General features: G+C 35.5%; 1 protein-coding gene across 14 annotated transcripts in view; it reads right to left on the bottom strand.

The window, feature by feature from the left end:
- Positions 1-21,217, bottom strand: part of ADAM22 (ADAM metallopeptidase domain 22) — a 224,978-nt gene that overhangs the window by 29,033 nt on the left and 174,728 nt on the right. For 12 of the 14 annotated variants that reach the window (XM_043872822.1, XM_043872825.1, XM_043872824.1 and 9 more), the window contains exons 19-26: positions 18,915-18,965; positions 18,633-18,696; positions 16,825-16,930; positions 14,417-14,536; positions 11,170-11,338; positions 7,960-8,074; positions 4,638-4,728; positions 1,534-1,551 (exon numbers count right to left, since the gene is read on the bottom strand). In XM_043872822.1, the coding sequence (XP_043728757.1) occupies positions 1,534-1,551; positions 4,638-4,728; positions 7,960-8,074; positions 11,170-11,338; positions 14,417-14,536; positions 16,825-16,930; positions 18,633-18,696; positions 18,915-18,965 (734 nt within the window). The remainder of the gene's footprint in view (positions 1-1,533; positions 1,552-4,637; positions 4,729-7,959; positions 8,075-11,169; positions 11,339-14,416; positions 14,537-16,824; positions 16,931-18,632; positions 18,697-18,914; positions 18,966-21,217) is intronic. The other 2 variants (XM_043872830.1, XM_043872835.1) reach the window with 1 other exon arrangement.

Raw genomic sequence — 21,217 nt, 5'->3', positions numbered from 1 at the left:
GCACCATAACAATTTTGCTTATGTTACGTATTTATGACACTGTGCTTTCCTTTTCAAAGAGTCAGCAATATTAAATTACACTACAGCCTTAATTCTTACGGAAATGGAGTTAATTCACGTTTTTGATCTTTGTAGTATAATTTTACTTTTCACTGAAGAAAGCCACCAAACTTACATTTCTCGTATAACTGATCAACATCTACCCAACAGAAAGCATAAATAGCTTTGGCTCTTCTTCAGTGTTTTTTGGACACAGAGTTTAAAACATGTCACAAAGAAGTCTATTTCCTTTATTTAAATAATTTTATTTCAGTTTTACTTTCTCCATTAATGATAAAAGTCAGTGACTCCAGAACAAGGTCATTATTTTCTAATATCTATGGCTAACTGGCCAGGATCTCAACGGGTACCCTGTGGGTACCACTTGTGGCTAAAGCCTTATACAGATTTTAAATTATAACTTAGAAGGAAACAGAACAAAGTTTAAAATTCTAGTTTGTGAAAAAAAAAATGAAAGCTGTGGCTAGGGTCTGATAAAGTGTCACATTTATTACATCTTATTTCTAATCTGCCTCAGACATTTCCTACAGTTGTGGGAAAAGTTAGGAGCCTACATAGGCATCTTGAGTACAAAACTAGTATTATATGATGTGGTCTTAGACAGTCAATTTCCAGTATATTTTAATTTTTTGGTATCAATAGTTAATAGCAATTATAAGTTTTTCAACGTGAAAAGTGAGGAGTGTACCTCAACATGAGCTAATTTAGATTTGGAAAAAATAGCAAGTTTTACCCAACTACATGAATGCTTTGTATCTCTTTAGACAGTGCTGGCTAAACATAGATTTTAAGGCTATGTGAATAGAGTGACTTTATGGGCTTTTTATTAAAAAAAAATAGTGCAGTAGGCAGAAATTATTACTATGCAAATTATTTCTTTCAATACCTGTATAATTATCTAATCTGTAAAAAAAATAAAAAATTCTTATGCAGAGATAAAACAGATTGCTCAAATGCCAAGATGCTCTCCTGATCACAATAGTGTGCCTATATATATTTTATCATTCATTAATGAAAGCTAGTAAAATAACAACAATCCCTAAAAATAAATTCCTTTAGAAATCATTGGGCAAGAAAAGTGTTATAAAGGTGAAGAAAAGCCAATCAACTAATGTAAACAAAGGTGACACCTTAACATAAAGGAATTTTGTTTTAGGTAGGAAAAAATCAACTTCTAAATATATATTACTATAAAAGTAACACAAATAAGAATGACTAATTATAGTTTTGTTGGATGACAAAACCATTAAAACTAAATAATGATAGATCTGTTTTAAACTAACACATTCCACGGCAACAGTACTAAAATGATCATTTCAAGGCCATGAAAAATCAAGATTAGTTTATGACCACTACAACATAAAAAACAAAAGTAAACTTAATTTATAACGGTATGTATGAATTCCAAAGATGATAACAAGATTTAAACCTTTTGGTTTTCAGGTATATGTTCAGATTATTCTTATCACATACCTCTGCTCTCGATAGTTTCTTTTTATGGACAGGAAGAGAGAGAGAGAGAAATAATTAGTTACCTAAAAAAATACATTAAGAGAAATCACTAAATATAAAAGCATTTGATGAAAGATCTCCACTAGAATTTCTAATTGCAGAATTAAAATGAAGATCAAAAACACAGTCTCCCCCCCACCTCTGCCTCACACACACACACACACACACTCCCATATACAAATTTCACTTCATCTTTTGAAGAAATGACACCAAAGGGTTAGTGACAACATTTTCAAGTAACCATTGTTTAAAAGCATAAAGCTTCAGTTATTAAAAAGTAATTGTTCTCTCAATGTCAACTGTATCATATTAAACATTTAGTAATGTCCTAAAGTCAACCTTATTTCAAACACAGGTTTTCAGACATGCATATTGATTTAAATAAGGAAATTAGTTAAGTTACTTATATATATTAAATGTGTTTTCATGCAAATAAAAATTATAATTCATTCTTTTTGGAGTATATGCCACAAACTAGAGCTCTTCCTAAGAATTTCAAATATGAAAACATAAATGTACATAAGAACATTTTGTGTATGATAGAACGAGAATTCACAGCTGTTATGGACCTCCCATGTCATCACTACTTACTCACTGAAGTTTCACTGAAAGTAACTGTGGTAATACTTTGTTTAAAGTCTCCTAAAATTAAATTGCATGAGTTTCAGAATAAACCATTCTGAAGCAAAAATGTGTTCTAGAGAGTGTGGTAAGGAGGTGCCAACGATTTTTAATTTTTAAATAAAACAAGCTAATTTCTATCCTGACCTAACTAGCTGTCAATATTTTGAAGACTTGTTGGAAGGTCAAGCAACTAATAAGTAGGCTCCTTCTTCCAAGATCAAGACTAACGTTGCCGTATAGATTTTGTTTGTAGCACTTTTACCTGCCAATCTATTCCATGAATTCTCTGGTTATCTTGCTTAATAATGAGCTCATGAGAGTAAAAGTGCCAATTTGATATTTAATATTTTTCATTCCTGAAACTATCATACACGGGAGAAAAATAAGCCTAAATATTTCAATTCAACATGTTTTACTTTTTATCCTCTCAAGTTGATTACCTGAGCAATCCACCAGTTACAAATGAGTATTCCTCATTTCCTATTCTTTCTATTACCCCAAGACTTGGAGAAGGGGTAGAAAGTTTAATTGGAAGGATTAATGAGAAAATGAGTTCTCAAGTCCTAAATTTGCTTGGCATTTTAAATAGAATACATGAAACAGCATATTCATGAATTTAATTACTGAATTAAAATGTCTACATTCTTATTCTATTTTTATACAAATTCTGAATAAATGTAGTAACACTAATACTTTCATCATTCAGGTTCAAATTAGTTATGAAGAGAATACTGTGGTATGAACAAGATTCTGCAAAGTACATATATTCAGAAACAAAAAAGTGAAACCACTTAAATTTCATAAAAATAAGAAATGATATACAGAAAAGTATTTTTCATTCTAATCATTAAAACAGACACGGATAATTTCATTAGCAGTAGGATTAGATGTTCAGGTTTCATATTTTTGAAAGGATAATTTTTTTCAAGATTGTAAACATGAAATATCAGTTTGCATCAATAGGTGGCAGAAAACTAACAGAACTAACAATTTTGCTTTCCCTCTCCCATGACCAAATGAAATCACTGAGCTACTTCAAAATAGCAATGGTTGTGATGGCAATTACTACATGAGCCTTGCACAAGGTAAGTCAAGGAAATAGTGTGACACCAAGATAGGGCTAATTCACCTGAGGTATAATGACAGCTCAAACTGTAGGTACAGAAAAGCCTTTCTTTCAGACACATAATTTTATACTCCAAATTTTGCTGAAATCAGCTGGTGCAAATATAAGCATGCAAAGTGCCAAACAATCTGCACATTACAGAGGCATTTGCTACACTACGCTAGGCCATGTTAACTATATTATGCTAAACTTTACCTTGCTGTCTGTGCTATTTGTTAACACAGCCTTGCACAAATGTCTTTCTGCATTTTAGTACTTACAACATAGAAAGTTTATCCTGGCAGTCAACTAATTACTCTCTCTTTTCAGCCAAAATAACTTCAGTGTTTTGACCTCACAGCCAGCAAAACCCATACACTAGTTTAAAGAGGTGTCTTTTAATTCAGTTGGATTAAAACCATGTCAGGCAGTGATAATAATAATAACGAATGATTATATACACTATGCTAGTCAATGCCTAGTCAAAAATGTTTGCTTCATTTAAGTTTTATTTTATTAAACATAAGTTATTTGAATACTAAGGAAACTTTTCACATCATAAGTTGAAGTACTTAATAAGAGAAATGAGCATATTAAGTATACAAAAAGTCTGGAATGTGTGAAGTCATTTACTTAGCTAAATGCTAAGGGGATCCAATATTCAAAAGTTACATAATGTGTAATTTTTTAAATCTTGCACATAGAACCAAAGAATTGTAAGCTGAACTTTGAAGCTTAAGTATTAGGTTTCTAAAAGTTGTAACTTACAGTTGAATTTTAATTTTAACACATTACCTCTCTGAAGAGTTTTTCCTTCCCACAAAACACTCACAAATTTAACAAATAACAAAGTCTTCTTCACATTTGTTGGGGAGAGGTTTGGCTCTTGGCAGAATCCCTGCTCTTAGCAGAAAGCACTAAGGAGCAGATCCTGCTCTTGATCTTGTTGATATCACCCTTGCTACTAAACACTATGCTCTCTAATACACTATCCTGCCCAGATTTGGTGGAATGGGTTTAAGTCAAGAGAATCTGCATCACTAAAGAGCCAACCAACACAGCCTTTGTATGAGACACAATTTAGATTGATTTGTATTTCACGTAATGGTTTTAAAATAATATTCAGTATTTTTAGAAGGGAGTTAATCTCAAAATCTAAAAAATGATAAATTATTGTTACTTCTAATTATGCCAAGGATCATCATGGATTGAATATTGAACCAGACCAATTTTCACTGAAGGTTTATTTATCCAATGATACAAAAATTTCTAGAATCATTTAGATAAATATTTTAAAGTACAGTTTGACAGTAATATACTGAGCCATTTCACTTACTTATAGCCCCATGCAGTAATTCCTAATATGAGGGCCAGCACTAAAATGGTGCCAGCAATTATGCCTATTATAATATTGGTACCAGCAACACCTGGGGGGAGAAAAGAAACAACGAAGATCAGTGAATACAGATGAAATCTTGATGTAAAATTCTTTCATGAACTTTATTCTCCAGATTAATGATCATTACACTAATAACATTTGTTTTAAAAAGTGAGCATTTTTTCCTTTATACAGTTTTAATTTTACAGAAGCTTTTCCCCAAATTTTATTTATTTATTCAGATATAATTGTGACAAAACACTGTATCAGTTTCAGGCATATGACAATGATTTGATATTCCTATATATCTTGAAATTAAAAGTAGGTATTTTTAAGGGAAGAGAAATCAACCATAACTTAGCAATTTGATCAACTGTTTTTTGAAAAATAATTATTTGTGTATGTTCCCTTTTAATTCTTGTCCAAGTGCATTTTGAATGGTTTTATTTTCCATGTATTTTTCTGGAAAATATAATGAGGTCATTGAATTAAAATAAAGAATAAAGATAAGGAGAAGAAAGGAGTATCACTATACAGCACAAAACCCCTGGGGAGGAATACTTAGAAATCATCTTTTGGACTCCAACCTCTTCCCTAGAAATTCTCGAAATGTTATTGTTCTTATCACTCCATTTTCACAACCAATGTAAGGTCCTTATTTTGTGTGATATTTTGTCTGTGTAAATATAAGCTTCTAAAGGGAGAAAACATGGCTACAGATGGTCAGGTGGTGTCGATGATAAAAGACTGTAGTTCCCAGTCTTGGCAATAATGGCTGTGGTACCCGGGAAACACAATGGAAAATACAGTCGTGAGCTGGAGACGTGCTGATGACCTGTGAGAGCGAGGATGCCCCAGAAGGCAGGGCCAGGGCAGGGCTGGAGATAAGAACTAGGTGATGGTACAAGAGCAGAAAAGGCAGGCTGGAGGCCTGCCTGGCTCCTGGCTCAGAAGACCTGTTTGGTTGATGGACTTTATACCCCGTGTTAAATTGCAGGGCTCTCACCCAGGGCAGCTTGGTTAGCTCTTTGCTGCACTCCTGAGGAATCCAAAGCAGTAATCATGGATGACTGGAACAGATGCCAATTCCCCATGACGGAGTGGCAGCCTCTCTGTCTGGGAGCCCTCGGGAGTCACATGCGACAGCAGGACTCAGACAGCCAGGAGACTGGCCGACTCCACCCTGCCCCGGTCGTCTGTGGGATCGGTGGGTGAAGATACCAGAGGGCTTCTGGGGCACTGGGATTTTCCCACTCTAAGACCTAGCCCATCTCCCCTTCCTTTCTTTCCAGAGATTTAACAGGCGTGAGTGCTTAGTCACTCAGTCATGTCTGACTCTTTCCAATCCTTTTAACTAGCTTGGCAGGTTCCTCTGTCCAGGGGATTTTTCAGGTAAGAATGTTGGGGTTGCCATTTCCTTCCTCAGGGGATCTTCCCAACCCAGGGACTGAACCAGCATCTCCTGTGTCTTCTGCATTGCAGACATATTCTTTACCCACTGAGCCATGGGGAAAGCTCCAGAAATTTAACAGGGATCAATAGACCCTGATGCTGGGAAGGAGGGCAGGAGGAGAAAGGGGTGACAGAGAATGAGATGGTTGGATGGCATCACTGACTCAATGGACATGAGTTTGAGCAAACTCTGGGAGATAATGAAGGACAGGGAAGCCTGGCATGCTGCAATCCACGGATCAGAGTCAGACACGTCTGAGCGTCTGAACAACAATAATAAACTCAAATGCTAGTCCTGATTACTTCTAAGTAATAGTATGACTTTTGACAAGCCAGTTAAATCCACAGACCTGAAGAGGCTTCTTTCTGCATTAAGTGCAAGAACCAGCCCCACAACCATTGCTAAGACTGAAGATGCCAAAATCCTAATCACTCTGTGAGTTTTATTATGAAAGTCACATTGACCAATATGTTTAACCTGTATGGATGATTAGAATGAAAATAATAATTCTCTCACTCTTTGGAGCTGAATGGACTTCAGGACTTGAACATTATTTTATGCAGAGGAATACTCAATAATGAAATGATAAAAAATAGTTTAAAAAGGAACATTCATCTTCAAGGTATGTCTTCTTTCCACTATCTGCATTTAATTTCTACTTCTCCATTTGGGCCACTCTTGCTTTTAGAACTACACCTGCTGCTTCTTATCCATATCAAACTCCTTCCAGGCACCTTGGCCAAGATTACTACTTCCAGAATTACCTACAGTAGAGGCTACCAGAACTGGAGTTTAATATAGATGCAGTTCTTTAAGAGAGAATATTAAAGTTAACAAAATATTTTTAAAATCAATTCAAATTTTTCCTCATTTACTTAGTCCCAGTATATAAAACGGAGAAGGCAATGGCACCCCACTCCAGTACTCTTGCCTGGGAAATCCCATGGATGGAGGAGCCTGGTAGGCTGCAGTCCATGGGGTCGCTAAGAGTCGGACACGACTGAGCGACTTCACTTTCACTTTTCACTTTCATGCATTGGAGAAGGAAATGGCAACCCACTCCAGTATTCTTGCCTGGAGAATCCCAAGGACAGGGGAGCCTGGTGGGCTGCTGTCTATGGGGTCGCACAGAGTCGGACACGACTGAAGTGACTTAGCAGCAGTATATAAAAAGTATAAAATATAAAATCAGACACTTAAAAATGTTGACTACTTTCTTCATTTAAAAGAAATACTAGGGCTTCCCTGGTGGCCCAGTGGTAAGGAATCTGCCTGCCAATGCAGGAGACACAGGTTTGATCCCTGGTCCAGGAAGATTCTATAAGCCATGGAGCAACTAAGCCTGTTCACAACAACTATTGAGCCTGTGTTCTAGAGCTCATGTTCTGCAACAAGAGAAGACACCACAACGAGAAACCCACACTCTGCAACTAGAGAGTAACCCCCACTCACCACAATTAGAGAAAGCCCATGCACAGCAACAAAGACCCAGCATAGCCAATAAATAAAAATTAAATTATATTTAAAAAAAGATGCTAGGATTTGTTGTTAGTCCAAATAAGTACAATACTTGGAAAATATCAGCCTGATATAGAACAAGGTATGGCTAAATCAATAGACTAAGTTATACTCAATATTTCATATTACAAGATAATGGAAATAACTGGTTTCATAATGAGGGCCCCAGTTGTACACTGTAATTCATTATTACGTGGATTTAACTTATATTTGAATTATATAAAAATAATCCAAATGAAGCTTAGGAAGGGCAGTTTTCTCTTTCCTTGTGCATAAAGACAACATAATGGGACCAAATTAAGTACCTACCATTGCCAGACAGCGTAATGCCAGCCTTTGCATCATCATTGTAAGGGAAGTAAGTGCTGCAGTCTTCACCTACCCAGTGTCTGTTACACACACACTTCAGCTCATTACTGCAAACCTGAAATCCAAAATCAATCTAGAATCAACACTAACTCTTAGCTACAGAGGCATGAAAAATAAACATTAATTTTTAAAAATAAAAATTAATTGTGTTAATTTCTAATAATTTATATGCCTAGAATTAGGTAGGACTGGACATTTATTGGTACTCTCTTCCTATTTCTAATTACTTACTAATTATCTTACTCAAAAAATATTTTCTAGAGAGCAACAGTTGACCCAGAGGAAACAACAAAGTTTAAAAGAGAATTTACATTTCTTACACAAAAATCGATGATCAATTTGAATTTTGTTAACTCAAATTTTATGAGGGAGATTTTTAAAAACTAAGCAGAATTACAATCATTTTCCAATTATCCAATACAAAGTTTTCTTCTTCTAAAGAAAGGCTCTTTATACCAAACTTTTATTCATCTTTTAGAAAGCAGATAAGATAAAGGGAAATCTGACAAAGACGAGGGGACGCCTGAGGCTTTGCAGTGGTCTGAGAAAAAAGCTTCACAAAACCATAACCTGGGCATCTCAACCCAAGCTCCAGAGCTTAGCTATCTCAGGGGTCATGGAATCTGAGAAGTCCCTCAAAGCCTAGGGGAAAAATTCACATAAACTGGCACCAAACTTTTAAAAATTATCAGACAATAATCTTCACCTATATATCCAGGAAACAGAACCTATGTTTCTGCTCTAAAGTCTTACTATTCAAAGCAACTTTGGAAGGAATGAAAAGTAGGAGAATTCAGTCAGGGTAAAGATCAGAGAAGTTCTTTGGGACTCAGGTTTGATTGATGGATTTCTCATTTCTGTCTGCTTGAATTTGCCAGAAGACAACATACATGCAGATTTAACTGTACTATAAATACGATCCACAAATTGCAGATTTCAAATTAATTCAGATTAGCAACTTTCTGCAGATTAACAAATATGCAGGAAGAAAAAAAAAAAAGCCTGAGTTTGAGACCCCACTTCACCGACTATCTTTTCAACAGATCAGGTCAATAACCAGGTCAACTGGTTTTTCCAAGTATGTTTCCACATCATGCAGCAGCATCAGTGATACATTGACAAGAATAGCGACACTGTTGTATAATGATCATAATAAACACATTCACAGCTGACATTATTGAATATTCACTGTGTCACAGGGATCAATCTAAGTATTATGTATCAGTTACAGGTGTTAATTCATTGATTCTTCACAACAATCCTGTATCCTGTATCCTAGGCAGTATTATTATTCCCACTTTATAAAAGAATAGAGTAAAACACAGATAGGCTAACTAATTCGCCCAATCTCACCCGGTTAGTAAGGAGGAGAGCTGGATTTCACACTCAAACTGTCTGGTTCCAAGCCCACACTCTTAACCTACATGATGTAATGTATATAGAGAATATCTACTGTATTTTACATCTTAATTTTTGTCACATATACAAAGTTGAGTCACTGTAAGTTAAAAACACATAGGATATAAGCTTTCTGTATTATGCATAATTATTATAAATGATTGAATGCTATTTGCCACCTGATTTACTTGTGTCTATCACACATTTGTGTGTGCATGTGTGCTAACTGGCTTCAACTGTGTCCAACCCTTTATGACCCTATGGACCGGAGCCTGCCAGGCTTCTCTGTCCATGGGGATTCTCCAGGAGAGAATACTGGAGTGGGTTGCAATTCCCTCCTGCAGGGGATCCTCCTGAACCAGGGATAAAACCTGCATCTCTCAGGTCTCCTGCACTGGCAGGGGGGTTCCTTACTACTAGCGCCACCTGGGAAGCCCCATCACCCATCACTCATTTACTCATTCCTTAAACAGTTAATTAGCACAACTCTGTGTTACATGCTCAGGATTTCTAGATGAATAAGATACAGTTATTCATAAGCATTATGATCAAGAAATTATTCCATTATGCTTTTCTCCCATCCCCCAAAAGCATCTCTCCCTAACATCCTCTTACTTATAAAGGAAAGAAGACTGGCAGATTCCTTTAATCTAAGGAGCAAAACTAATTCCTATATACCTTCTCTATTCTCCTGTACCAGAAGAATTCCTATTCTTAGGCAAAAAGTAACAATTACTAAGACCTCCCTTAGAAAAATTCTTGGTGTATCCCTCACGGATATACATAGAATAACTAGGATTGAAGGCTTGTCCTTCCAGGACAAGGATTCTCAACTGGATAGTATAACCAGAAGGAACCCAGAGAAGATAAAAAGAAAATCATGGCACATGCTAAAAGAAAAAGATTCAAGAAATTTTCGTTAGTGTAGGAATTCCTACTGAAAATGACAAAACTTGTCATATATCTTGTCAGATATATGCGATAGAATTTAGCCTTTTAAATACCACCATTTTTTCTATTTGGGCTTCCCAGCAGGCACAATGGTAAAGAATCTGACTACCAATGCTGGAGATGCAAGAGACTTGGGTTTAATCCCTGGGTCGGGAAGATCCCCTGGAGAAGGAAATGGCAAACCACTCCAGTAATCTTGCCTGGAAAATCTCATGAACGGAGGAATGAGACAGGCTACAGCCCATAGGGTCACAAAGAATCAGACCTGACTGAACACCACCAGTACCACCATTCTTTCTATTCATCTCTGAGCTTCATTTCCTTAACTATTCTGCTTCTATTTCTAGATGTTATCCTCAGCTGGTGCCCACTGTTTTGGTCCAGGCAATTATTTATGGTCTAACTGGCCAGTGCCTAAACCATACCAATTGTTAAATATTGTGGCCACTGCCCCTACTTTGTACTCCCTTTTTCATCCCATTATAGTTTGTTAACATTTGTCTCCTAACTCACTTGTGGAAAACTCATATTATATTAAATTAGATCAATTTAACCTAATAAGAGTGGAAAATGGAAGAATTTGGTTAGGAAAATAAAACGTTTTCTCATTCTCAAGCTTTCACAGATTACACAACAGAAATATACAAATGACAATGACCACATGACTGTTTATATCCTAGCTGGAGAAACATGGACAAGCATGTTTTCCATTATTACAGAAACAGGCAGTCCGGGGTCATACCTGTTTCTCTGATATAAAAGAACTGCATAGATCCCTATGGTGAGGTGGTGAATACTTACTCCATTTCCTGAACAAACAGCGCCTTCTTTATTGCTTAAGCAAGTACTAAAGTTGAAGGAAGCCACAGGAAGACACCTGTGTTCTAAGCACATCATCTTGGGACCACAGGGTGTCCCGTCTTCCACATAGCCAAGGTCGACATCTTCATCAAGCTTAACATGCCCGCCACTAAAAATAAATTGAGAGCAAAAAGAAAGTGGTATTCCATTAATTTACATTTATCTTGAGACTACATTTAAAAACTTAAAGTAGGCAATATCACTTTCTCTATTTTCTCTTTATTACCTAATTTTAAAAGTAGCATAAACATTTTCAATCTCCAAATGGAGAAAGCAATTGAATCTTTTGATCTAATTATTTTCAGAGATATTTATATACCTTAGGATTTAAACATAATTATTATAATAAGGGCCTGAAATGGCTTTATCATTTTCCTTTGGCTACTATGCCATGTACAAGTCAAGTAAGTCATTATTAATAACATTTGATTTGATAAATAAGTACCTTCAAGATTTTAAATACATTTCAAACAAAGATGAGAATTTTTTAGTTTTGGTTACATTTCCCCAAAAGATTGTTCTATTTACAAACTACAGTTGACCTTTGAACAACATGGGGGCTAGGGGTACCACCCCTCCATGCAGTTGAAAATCCAAGTTCCACATCCACAGATTCAACCACTGGGGAATTATGTAGTGTTGTAGCACATACTTATCAAAAAAAAAAAAAAAGACCTGTATTTACTGAAAACAACATGCACATAAATGGATCCTTGTAGTTCAAACCAGTGTTACTCAAGGGTCAGCTGTATATTTGAGAATGGCTAAACTACTGCAACAACTATTCAATATAGCAACCCATATATTAGGCGGGAGTGAAAAAGAAACAGGATAAAAACAATCAAATAAACAGGAGAGGGACTGAAAATGTATAGTCATAATCTATTTATTCATATAGTACCATGTCAATGCTACTACAAAAATTTCCATTCTTATTGTTTATTTATTTTTATCAAAATTATGCATGCATATAGTTTTATGAGTTAAATAGGCAAATTGGTTTTTACAATGCAGTGAAGGGATCCATCGCCCCTACTCCTCTTATATACTTCCCTGGAGGAAATCACTTTCTACTTTTAACTGATTCTTTTGTTATTTATGTACATATTTTTAAATAATGAGTTTGTATCACTATTTTTAGTTTTCCTATTTTCAGTATTATCAATTGACTGCCCTCTATGGAATAGTTAAATCAACAACAAATCGTGCAATGTTAGGACTTATTAAATGAGTGATATAGTACACCATAATTATACCTTTTCTTTTACTTGTATGTTTCATTTTCCCTCAGAGTAGCAAATCTCTTATTTGTTCACTGAATTATCTATCAGTAACTCAAAATTACTCCAACCCTGCTGTCAAAATCTCCACTTAAGATGTGTCTGAACATCAGTTCATCTTGCTGAAATAATCTCTCCTAGAGTTTCCACTTGGAGTTACCCTGCTCCTATCTGATCTGGTTGGCCCCTGTAAATGGTACAGAGCTGGGTATCTTGGCTTTCTCCAAGATACTATTCATTGGAGGATCGCCCCGTCTTTCTCCACAGTGTATATCTTGTTTCCTAAATTCCCTATGTTTCCTTCTTAGTTTTCTTCTGTATTTTGGTGGAGCACAGTTTCTAACAGCTTCCTGAGAAAGGACTTAGGGGAGTAAACTTGGGGGAAACTGATCTAAATGTCTCTTTATTTTCTACCCTCACACTCGATTCATATTTTGCCTGAGTACAGAATTCTACTTTGGAAATTATTTTCTCCATTGTCTTTTAGATCCCAGCACTCTTTGATAGATTTGAAACCATTCTAATGCCTATTCCTTTTTTTTTTTTTCCTTCTGTCCTCTCTGGAAACAGTTGGGATTCTTTTTCCTTAGGTTCTGAAATTTCATAATGATAAGTTTTGATGTATTACTAATTTGACTGATTTCACCTTGCACCTGGAGAGCCAGGTAATATGGAAATCCAAGTCCAAAGGTTCTAGATAACGCTCTTGGAGTTAGTCATTGCTAATTTCCTCCCTGCTGTTTTCTCTGTTCTTTATTTCTATTCTAACATGGTGAGCTTTACTCTACGTCCCTTTGTTTCTTTTACTCTACTTTCTGGGAGATAATTTCAACTATTGAGTTTAAGGTTTGCCATCATTTTTTTTTTAATTTCTAACAGCTTTCCTTTGTTTTCTCTTAATGTTCCTCATTTTTTAAAAATTCTACCCTATTCTTGTTTCATGATAGAAGTATCTTAAAATATTTATAGGTAGTTGTTGCATTTTCTGATCCTTTCTCTCTCTCTCTTTTCATGTTAGAGTCTTTCTTCACAAATCTGGTCATCTGTTTATATTTGAGTTGGGGAACCAGACAGATGATTGGAAGTTCTGGGACTTTCTGACTGAGTATCATTAAGGCTAGACCACTTCTATATACTTCTGATAACTGATTTTTCTGCTGACAATCAGCTTGGAAACCTTCTATTTTATTCTTTGCAGACTGTAAAGCTCAAATCTTTCATGGGAGGGTGAGCAGTCACCAGCTTAGCTGAGTCAGGAAAGTAAGCTATAGATCTAACAGCTTCTCTAACAGAGTTCACCTATCTTTTTCATTTGAATTTCTTCCTCCATCCCCAAGTCCTTTATTCCCTCTTCCAGAAGTAGATGAGGCTGCCCATTTTGAGCCTTTTGGGACTGGCAGTATATATTGAGTCAGTTTATTGGTTTTCCCCATTATTGACTGAGGACTTCAGAATTTTTAGTTTTGATAATCATCTGCCACACATTTATTTGTTCTCTATGTTCTAGAATCTTGTTGCTGCTGTTTCCTCTCCCTTTTTCTGCTTCCCTATGGACATACAAATTCTAGTAAAAAAAATCTATTTAGTGTCACTTTAGTGGGATTCCATAAGGGAGCAAAAGAAGATGCATCTATTTAACCCACTGATAAGAATGAAATGCAAACTAAACCCTGCAAGATTTAACTGAACAACGAAACATAACTCTAGCTACCATACAATAGTCCACATTCAACTAATTCTTCCCTTCTTTCTATCTGTTCTCTGTCAGGATTTACTCAATCATCCCTATGGACTAGAATCCATTTCATCTTACTAACATACATATGAAATTAAAACAGAAGCAATCCCAAGCTTCATTCCTGGGAAATAAGATGGCTAATGTTCTCACAGAATGGTTAGATCATTACCTGCAGTTTAACGTTCTTCCCTGTTGCACAACCAAAGTAGACGTGATTTCACCATCAAGTTCTCCAAGTCTTGGGATGTTACCAATGTTTGTACACAAAAGGTAACCACAGAGCACATCCCTGTGTTAAAAAAGTACCAAGTATTTACTTCTTCCCTCAAAGATACAGCAAAGTCTGTACAGTTAGAGCAATAATGTTATCTTACTTAAGCATTTGTTTTCTCATCAACTGTACTATTCCTTCAAATTACAAGCAAAACAAAATAACCTCAAATTAGTTTACTCTCGGCTTTAAAAACTGTCTTCTCTGAAACTTTTGGTGCACCAAAATCCCAACTACGTTCTAGATTTTCCTTTATTGTCCAAGTATTTATCCAAAGCAAATTACCCATCAAATGGACTTCTTTTATATCTGAATCTCTTTCCTCATAATAGTATATCACAGGATATACTAAGACATTTTAAAAAATATTTGATAAGTGAATGAATGAACTTTGAATGAGTATTCTTTTAGAATACAGTGTTTTCTTCAACCAATGGCACCAGAATTAAAGAACAGATTATATACTTTGTGACTTCTCAACCACATAGGATCATGATTCCTTTTCCAATATATTCTACTTCTCCCCCAGCTAGCACATACAATTCTAATTTAACTTGTAAAATATTTTCATTTGTGTTAACTACTATCTTACATATTCTCTATATTTAACACATTTTAATCATTAATATAGATAATGATAAACATATTCTAATAAATGTCTTGCAAAGACTTATTAGCAGGCCAGCAACTATATATGTAAATGTTAGACTTTACCATACAGAAAAAGAGAAAAATTAAGACTTGCACCTATCACCAACATAGAAAAATATTGTATTTTTGTACTTTAATACAATAAAGTATTATTGTATTAAAAATAATTTTTAAAAGTTATATCATCACATTATTATATCTATCATAAATAAAAATGTTTTTTAACATAGAAGAGATATACATTCAACATTTTTTATTGGAGTTTACTAAATACTTTAGTATATATTAAAAACTTTAGACGATTTTTATTCTTAAGGAAATTATACTCTGGGTAAGAAGAGAAATTACATACGTTAAACATCTATAAAACATAGAGTTAGTGACAAGGACCATAAAAGTAATGCAAAGGATGCAGGAGAAGAGGGAGGTGATTTATTTCCAGGGGAAATAAATAATAATAAAGAAAATAATAAAGAAAATAATCCAGAAATAATTTACAGAGTAAGTGCTATCCAAGGGGATGGGGATGGGTAATTTTTTAGATAGGTAAAAATTTTTTATGGAGTATAAAGGGTACTTCCTAAAGTATGAATAGTACACATACCCATGTGGAAGTAGGACAATAAAATCTATTAGAAATGGCCAGGTTTGCTAGACTTCAAAAGAGTAGAAAAGAAAAAAACAAAATATGTAGGTTGGGGAAAATTACAGAAGAGGTACAGTGCCAAGCTAAGGTTCCATTTCATGGATTAAGCAAGATGGTATGACATTCAGCAAAGTGGTTAAGAGAGAATTCTAAAACCAGACTGCTGAATTCTAATTCTGCTCCTATTATATCCTAGCTACATGACCTTAGTCAACTTAACCGTCTCAGTTTCCTCCTCCATAAAACAGGGCAAACTGCCATGAAGATTAAATGACATCACTTATGTAAAGTGTAATACAGTTCCTAACACATAGTGTGCACTCAATAGATGTTATTCTTACTATTAATTAAGTATGTGGAACCAATGAAATTTGAACAAAGAACTGACATCATCAAAAAGGTTCAGGATAAGATTATTTTGATGGGATCATGCTAGACACTGCTGGCACAGAAAACAGAGGTTTCTGTATTAGTTGAAGAATTGACATAGGTCTTAGTTGGGGTAATGCAATAGGCACAGAAATGACGAGATGAATTAAAGAAAAATTGTGGAGGAATGAAAGAGAAGAATAAACATGATTTGCCATTTGGATAATGAGTCAGAAAGACGGGAGCATCAAGGATCACTCTGAGGCTTCTAAACAGAAGGAGAGTGAGATAGTAAGATCTGTGGGGAAAATAGTTCTTTATTAAAGTCAGAGTCAGATAATTCCATCTATCAGCACTGAGAACATTCTGTTGGCTTTAATTTTTGTTGCCTTTGAGATGCTGACAGGTGTCTTCTAGGTGAGAAAGACCTAAGGCAGCCATAGGCATCGCCTGAGCCTTAGAAGAGAGGTCAGAATACATATTGAGATTCAGAAACCCTCTGCAAAGGTGGTGTTGGAACCCTGGGAAGAGATGAGGGAAGGAGAATGCTTTATGGCATGCAGAAAACAGGAAAGTCCTGGTCACTCAAGAAGTAGTGCCTGGAAGTGAGGTATAAACTCAGCTGATTTCTCCATCTCACCGTTTGTTGCACTGTATCCACGTGTCTTTGTCTTTCCCACAGTTACCCTTCTCCGTGCCTTCTATATTCAGTTTCTCATAGCAGTATTTATCTGATGACATCACATCTGAAGCAGAACAGAGTTTTCTATCAGTGAAAGATATACCATGTGAGCTGTTCAAGTGTTTGCAGTAAGGGGAAAACACTTGTGAAGAATCCTCTTTCACTACAACGTTACCAGTTACAAAAGTTGTACCCATGCTTCACAAGAGTTCCCCATACCAAAAGCATCCATCACTTGGGTACATTTCTCACAACTGCTCATTTAAAACTTGAAAACAAATCTATTTAAATCTTTGATATGATTCAGGCTGTAAGTTCTAAGAATAACACTCCTGAGAATTTAGCCAATAATTGGGGAAAGATGCTACCAAATGGTTCATTGACTAATGTTCAATGCTTTAATCTCAGTGCCAGATATAAAGCATGAATTTTTCACGAGCAACTTTTATGAATCCTAAAGACAATTTTATTAAAAGAATGATGCACGATAATTAAAGACTCAAGAAAGAGCAGTATTTCCACCCTGTTTATTAATTCTTTTTTTAAAATTATTATTATTTTTTTCCTTTATTTGTATTAGTTGGAGGCTAATAACTTTACAATATTGTAGTGTTTATTAATTCTTAATGGCTATCAAAACGTTACTCTGCTTGTAAGCAAACTTGAATTCATGTTAAATCTCTGACTTTCAAATAACATTTTAAGTCATGTAAGCATTTTTGTCAGGATTTTATTTTTGCTAAAGCCAAGGTCAGTTTATGGAGCTATCCAAGATTTAGATCAAAACAACTTTTGCAAACTAATCAAAAAATGACTGTCAGTGTATATTTTTTAAACTGATAATGTTTGACAGTTTCTTTCCCTACTTCTTGCTGTCAGCCACTAATTTTTCTCAAGAGGAGAAAGCAAAAACTGTATTTCTTTGTCCAGAGCATAAGCCTACATAACTAAAATGTTCTCCCATCCCAATGTTTCTTTAGTTGTTCAAAAGAGAGCATACACATCCTTTCCCCAAAGGATTATAGCCAGTATTTGTGACAGTTAAGGGTTATCATTATCTTTATAGCTTGCTTTCCAATATAAATCATCCTTTCAAAGAATTTGAAGCAAAAACTTCTTTCAGGAGGGCCAGTAATACTTTTGGAAAAATATAACATTTAAATATGCATTCAAATTAAATATGTTTTAGATATAAATGTTACATATTTCCTTCTGAAAATCTGCCAAATTTTGAAAGGAATAACATTAAAATTTCTTTCTGATATGACAGAGCTACCTTAACAGAAATTCACCTATAACTAGGAAAACCAGCTAGAGTTTGAGAAAGAGAGATAAGAAAGAAAAAGCAACTCTAGCTAAAAGGCCACAGTTCTTATCCAAGGGTGCCCCACTTGGGGTCCATGTCCATTCCACATGGTTGATGGGTTTTGCCTGAGGATACTAAGTTAAAGATAGCATAAGAGGAGCAGAAATCCAGGTTTGCGTTGTTCTCCAAGTTGCATATCCTAGAATGGATTTTACCTGCCTAGCAGCAAAGGCACTTTCCACCAAAGACATGGCTAACTAGCCAAGATGTATAGAGCTGTGTCTTATCAAAGGAGGTGCTTTTCTCTAATTTCCACAAAAGTGCTCCTGCTAAGAGCTGCAAAGGCTCTGAAAGTCCCTGAGTCATAATAAAGTGGTTGGAAAATTACTTCCATCCAGTTCACATGCCCTTGGGCCAGACACCATACTCAGAGAAGGCTCAAACCTTGTTATTTACTCACTTTGCCCCCAGATGTATTTGCATTGTCTATCCCTGGTTTTACATCTTCCTCCAAAGCAAATTCCCTAAAATGAAAAAGCATACCCATTAGCAGCACAATGTCTACTTCCATCGAGTAACTGAAAAATATGTCTAAGAAAACTAATAGATGAGTATTATAAAGCCCTTTTATCTTCAGAGTTGACTACAAAACATTTAATATGATCTTCCTATCTTGATGAGACTTAGTATTTCTTTCATGCTGGTATATAGGAAACACTTAGGTAAAGATGAAGCAACCTACCTGGACACCATCACATGAATAACCATCCATCTTATGAATATTGGGGGCACACTAGGAAAAGGAAACAGAAATATGAACCAAATGCACAGCAAGATATTAAGATGAGCTAATCTCTTTAAAGGTTTTCATTTTGAAAATGAAGTCTGATAATATAGGGTAGTCTCCCAAATCACCTGAAAATAAAAAAACAAGATCAAGAGAAAACAAAAGGAAATGTAACAATTGATGCATTTTCCCCTAAAAATGTGGATCTACCAGAGGAAAAGAGCAGTTGATTTGTAAATCCTTATTTACAAATAAAAAGAACCAACAGCAAAGACTCAGCTAACTTACACAGACACTCCTCAGAGTAAGATAAAAGAAAACACAAGACAAAGTCAGAAGGATGCCACCAGATGGAGCAACAGATATGGTTTCCTCTTTTTTAACCATAAGAAGTAACAGTTCTTATACTTAAAATGATTCTCAAATGAAAGTCTACCTTGGACATGTCAGAAAAAGACATGTTTTATAGCCACCCCCCCACTTTTCTTCCCTTGGAGCAATTGCAGAAAAGACTGCAAAAGACTGCAAAGCATTCCTATATGGATAGAAACATAGTGTAACTTTAAAATTTATTATACATTTTTCTATTATTATAGTAATTACATACTTATTTGAGAAAAGTTAGGAAATGTAAAAAAAAAAAAAAAACCAGGAAAATTGAAAGACCAATGTCTCTAATATTCCCACCATCCAGAGACAACTATTTATTATAATTTGGTACATTTTTTCCTCTACCTTTTTCTACAAAAATGTGGTATTTTATAATATAAGTATAATCAAATTATAGATAATGCTTTATATTCTGTTTCAGCCCTTCACTTTCATCATGCAAATTTAGTTGTATCATAATAAACTTTTTTGTAGGTATCATCCTTATAGCTATAACACATTCCCTGAGCTAACAAGCCATATAATCAATGTATTAAAATATTTACTTACAGTTATCTCAAATTTATGCTGTTACAACCAATGCAACAAGAACACCTTTGTATGCACATAATTTTCAGATTTAAAATTCTTTTAAAATCCTGCTTATCACATAATTACATTTTAAAGAAGTTGCTTTAACTAGTACAGCCACTATGGAGAACAGTGTGGAGATTTCTTAAAAAACTGGAAATAGAACTGCCATATGACCCAGTAATACCACTTCTGGGCATACACACTGAGGAAACCAGATCTGAAAGAGACACGTGCACCCCAATGTTCATCGCAGCACTGTTTATAATAGCCAGGACATGGAAGCAACCTAGATGCCCATCAGCAGATGAATGGATAAGGAAGCTGTGGTACATATACACCATGGAATATTACTCATCTGTTAAAAAGAATTCATTTGAACCAGTTCTAATGAGATGGATGAAACTGGAGCCCATTATACAGAGTGAAGTAAGCCAGAAAGATAAAGAACATTACAGCATACTAACACATATATATGGAATTTAGAAAGATGGTAACGACAACCCTATATGCAAAACAGAAAAAGAGACACAGAAGTACAGAACAGACTTTTGAACTCTGTGGGAGAAGGTGAGGGTGGGATGTTTTGAAAGAACAGCATGTATATTATCTATGGTGAAACAGATCACCAGCCCAGGTGGGATGCATGAGACAAGTGCTCGGGCCTGGTACACTGGGAAGACCCAGAGGAATCGGGTGGAGAGGGAGGTGGGAGGGGGGATCGGGATGGGGAATAGGTGTAAATCTATTGCTGATTCATGTCAATGTATGACAAAACCCACTGAAAAAATAAATTAATTAATTAATTTAAAAAAAAAAAAGAAAGAAGTTGCTTTAATATACTTTCATTCCCAGAGCCCATTACGTAATCATTCATTGTATCCCCATCCTCACCAGGTGTAAGTTTAGGGAAGCAGTGCTAATTAGACAGTAAGAATGCAAATTTTTAATCTCTTAGGATGACTGCTTTTAAAATAAAGCATTTTTAATAGTTAAAGTACGGCTTCCCAGGTGGCGCAGGGGTCAAGAATCTGCCTGCACAGGAGATGCAAAAGATGCCGGTTTGATCCCTGGGTCAGTAACACTCCCTGGAGCAGGAAATAGCAACCCACTCCAGCATTCTTGCCTGAAAACTTCCATGGACAGAGGAGCCTGGTGGGCTACAGTCCATGGGTTCGCAGAGTTGGACATGACTTTCTGAGCACAGCACAGATACACCACTACTGATTCTCTCTTCTCTAGAGAAAAAAAGATGTGGGCAGTCTTCACTTTGCATGGCTCCAGTGTGAAGGAATTTC

This window comes from Cervus elaphus, chromosome 18, assembly GCF_910594005.1.
Source record: "Cervus elaphus chromosome 18, mCerEla1.1, whole genome shotgun sequence".
Classification (NCBI taxonomy): Eukaryota; Metazoa; Chordata; class Mammalia; order Artiodactyla; family Cervidae; genus Cervus; species Cervus elaphus.
This window is presented reverse-complemented; position numbering and strand designations above follow the sequence as displayed.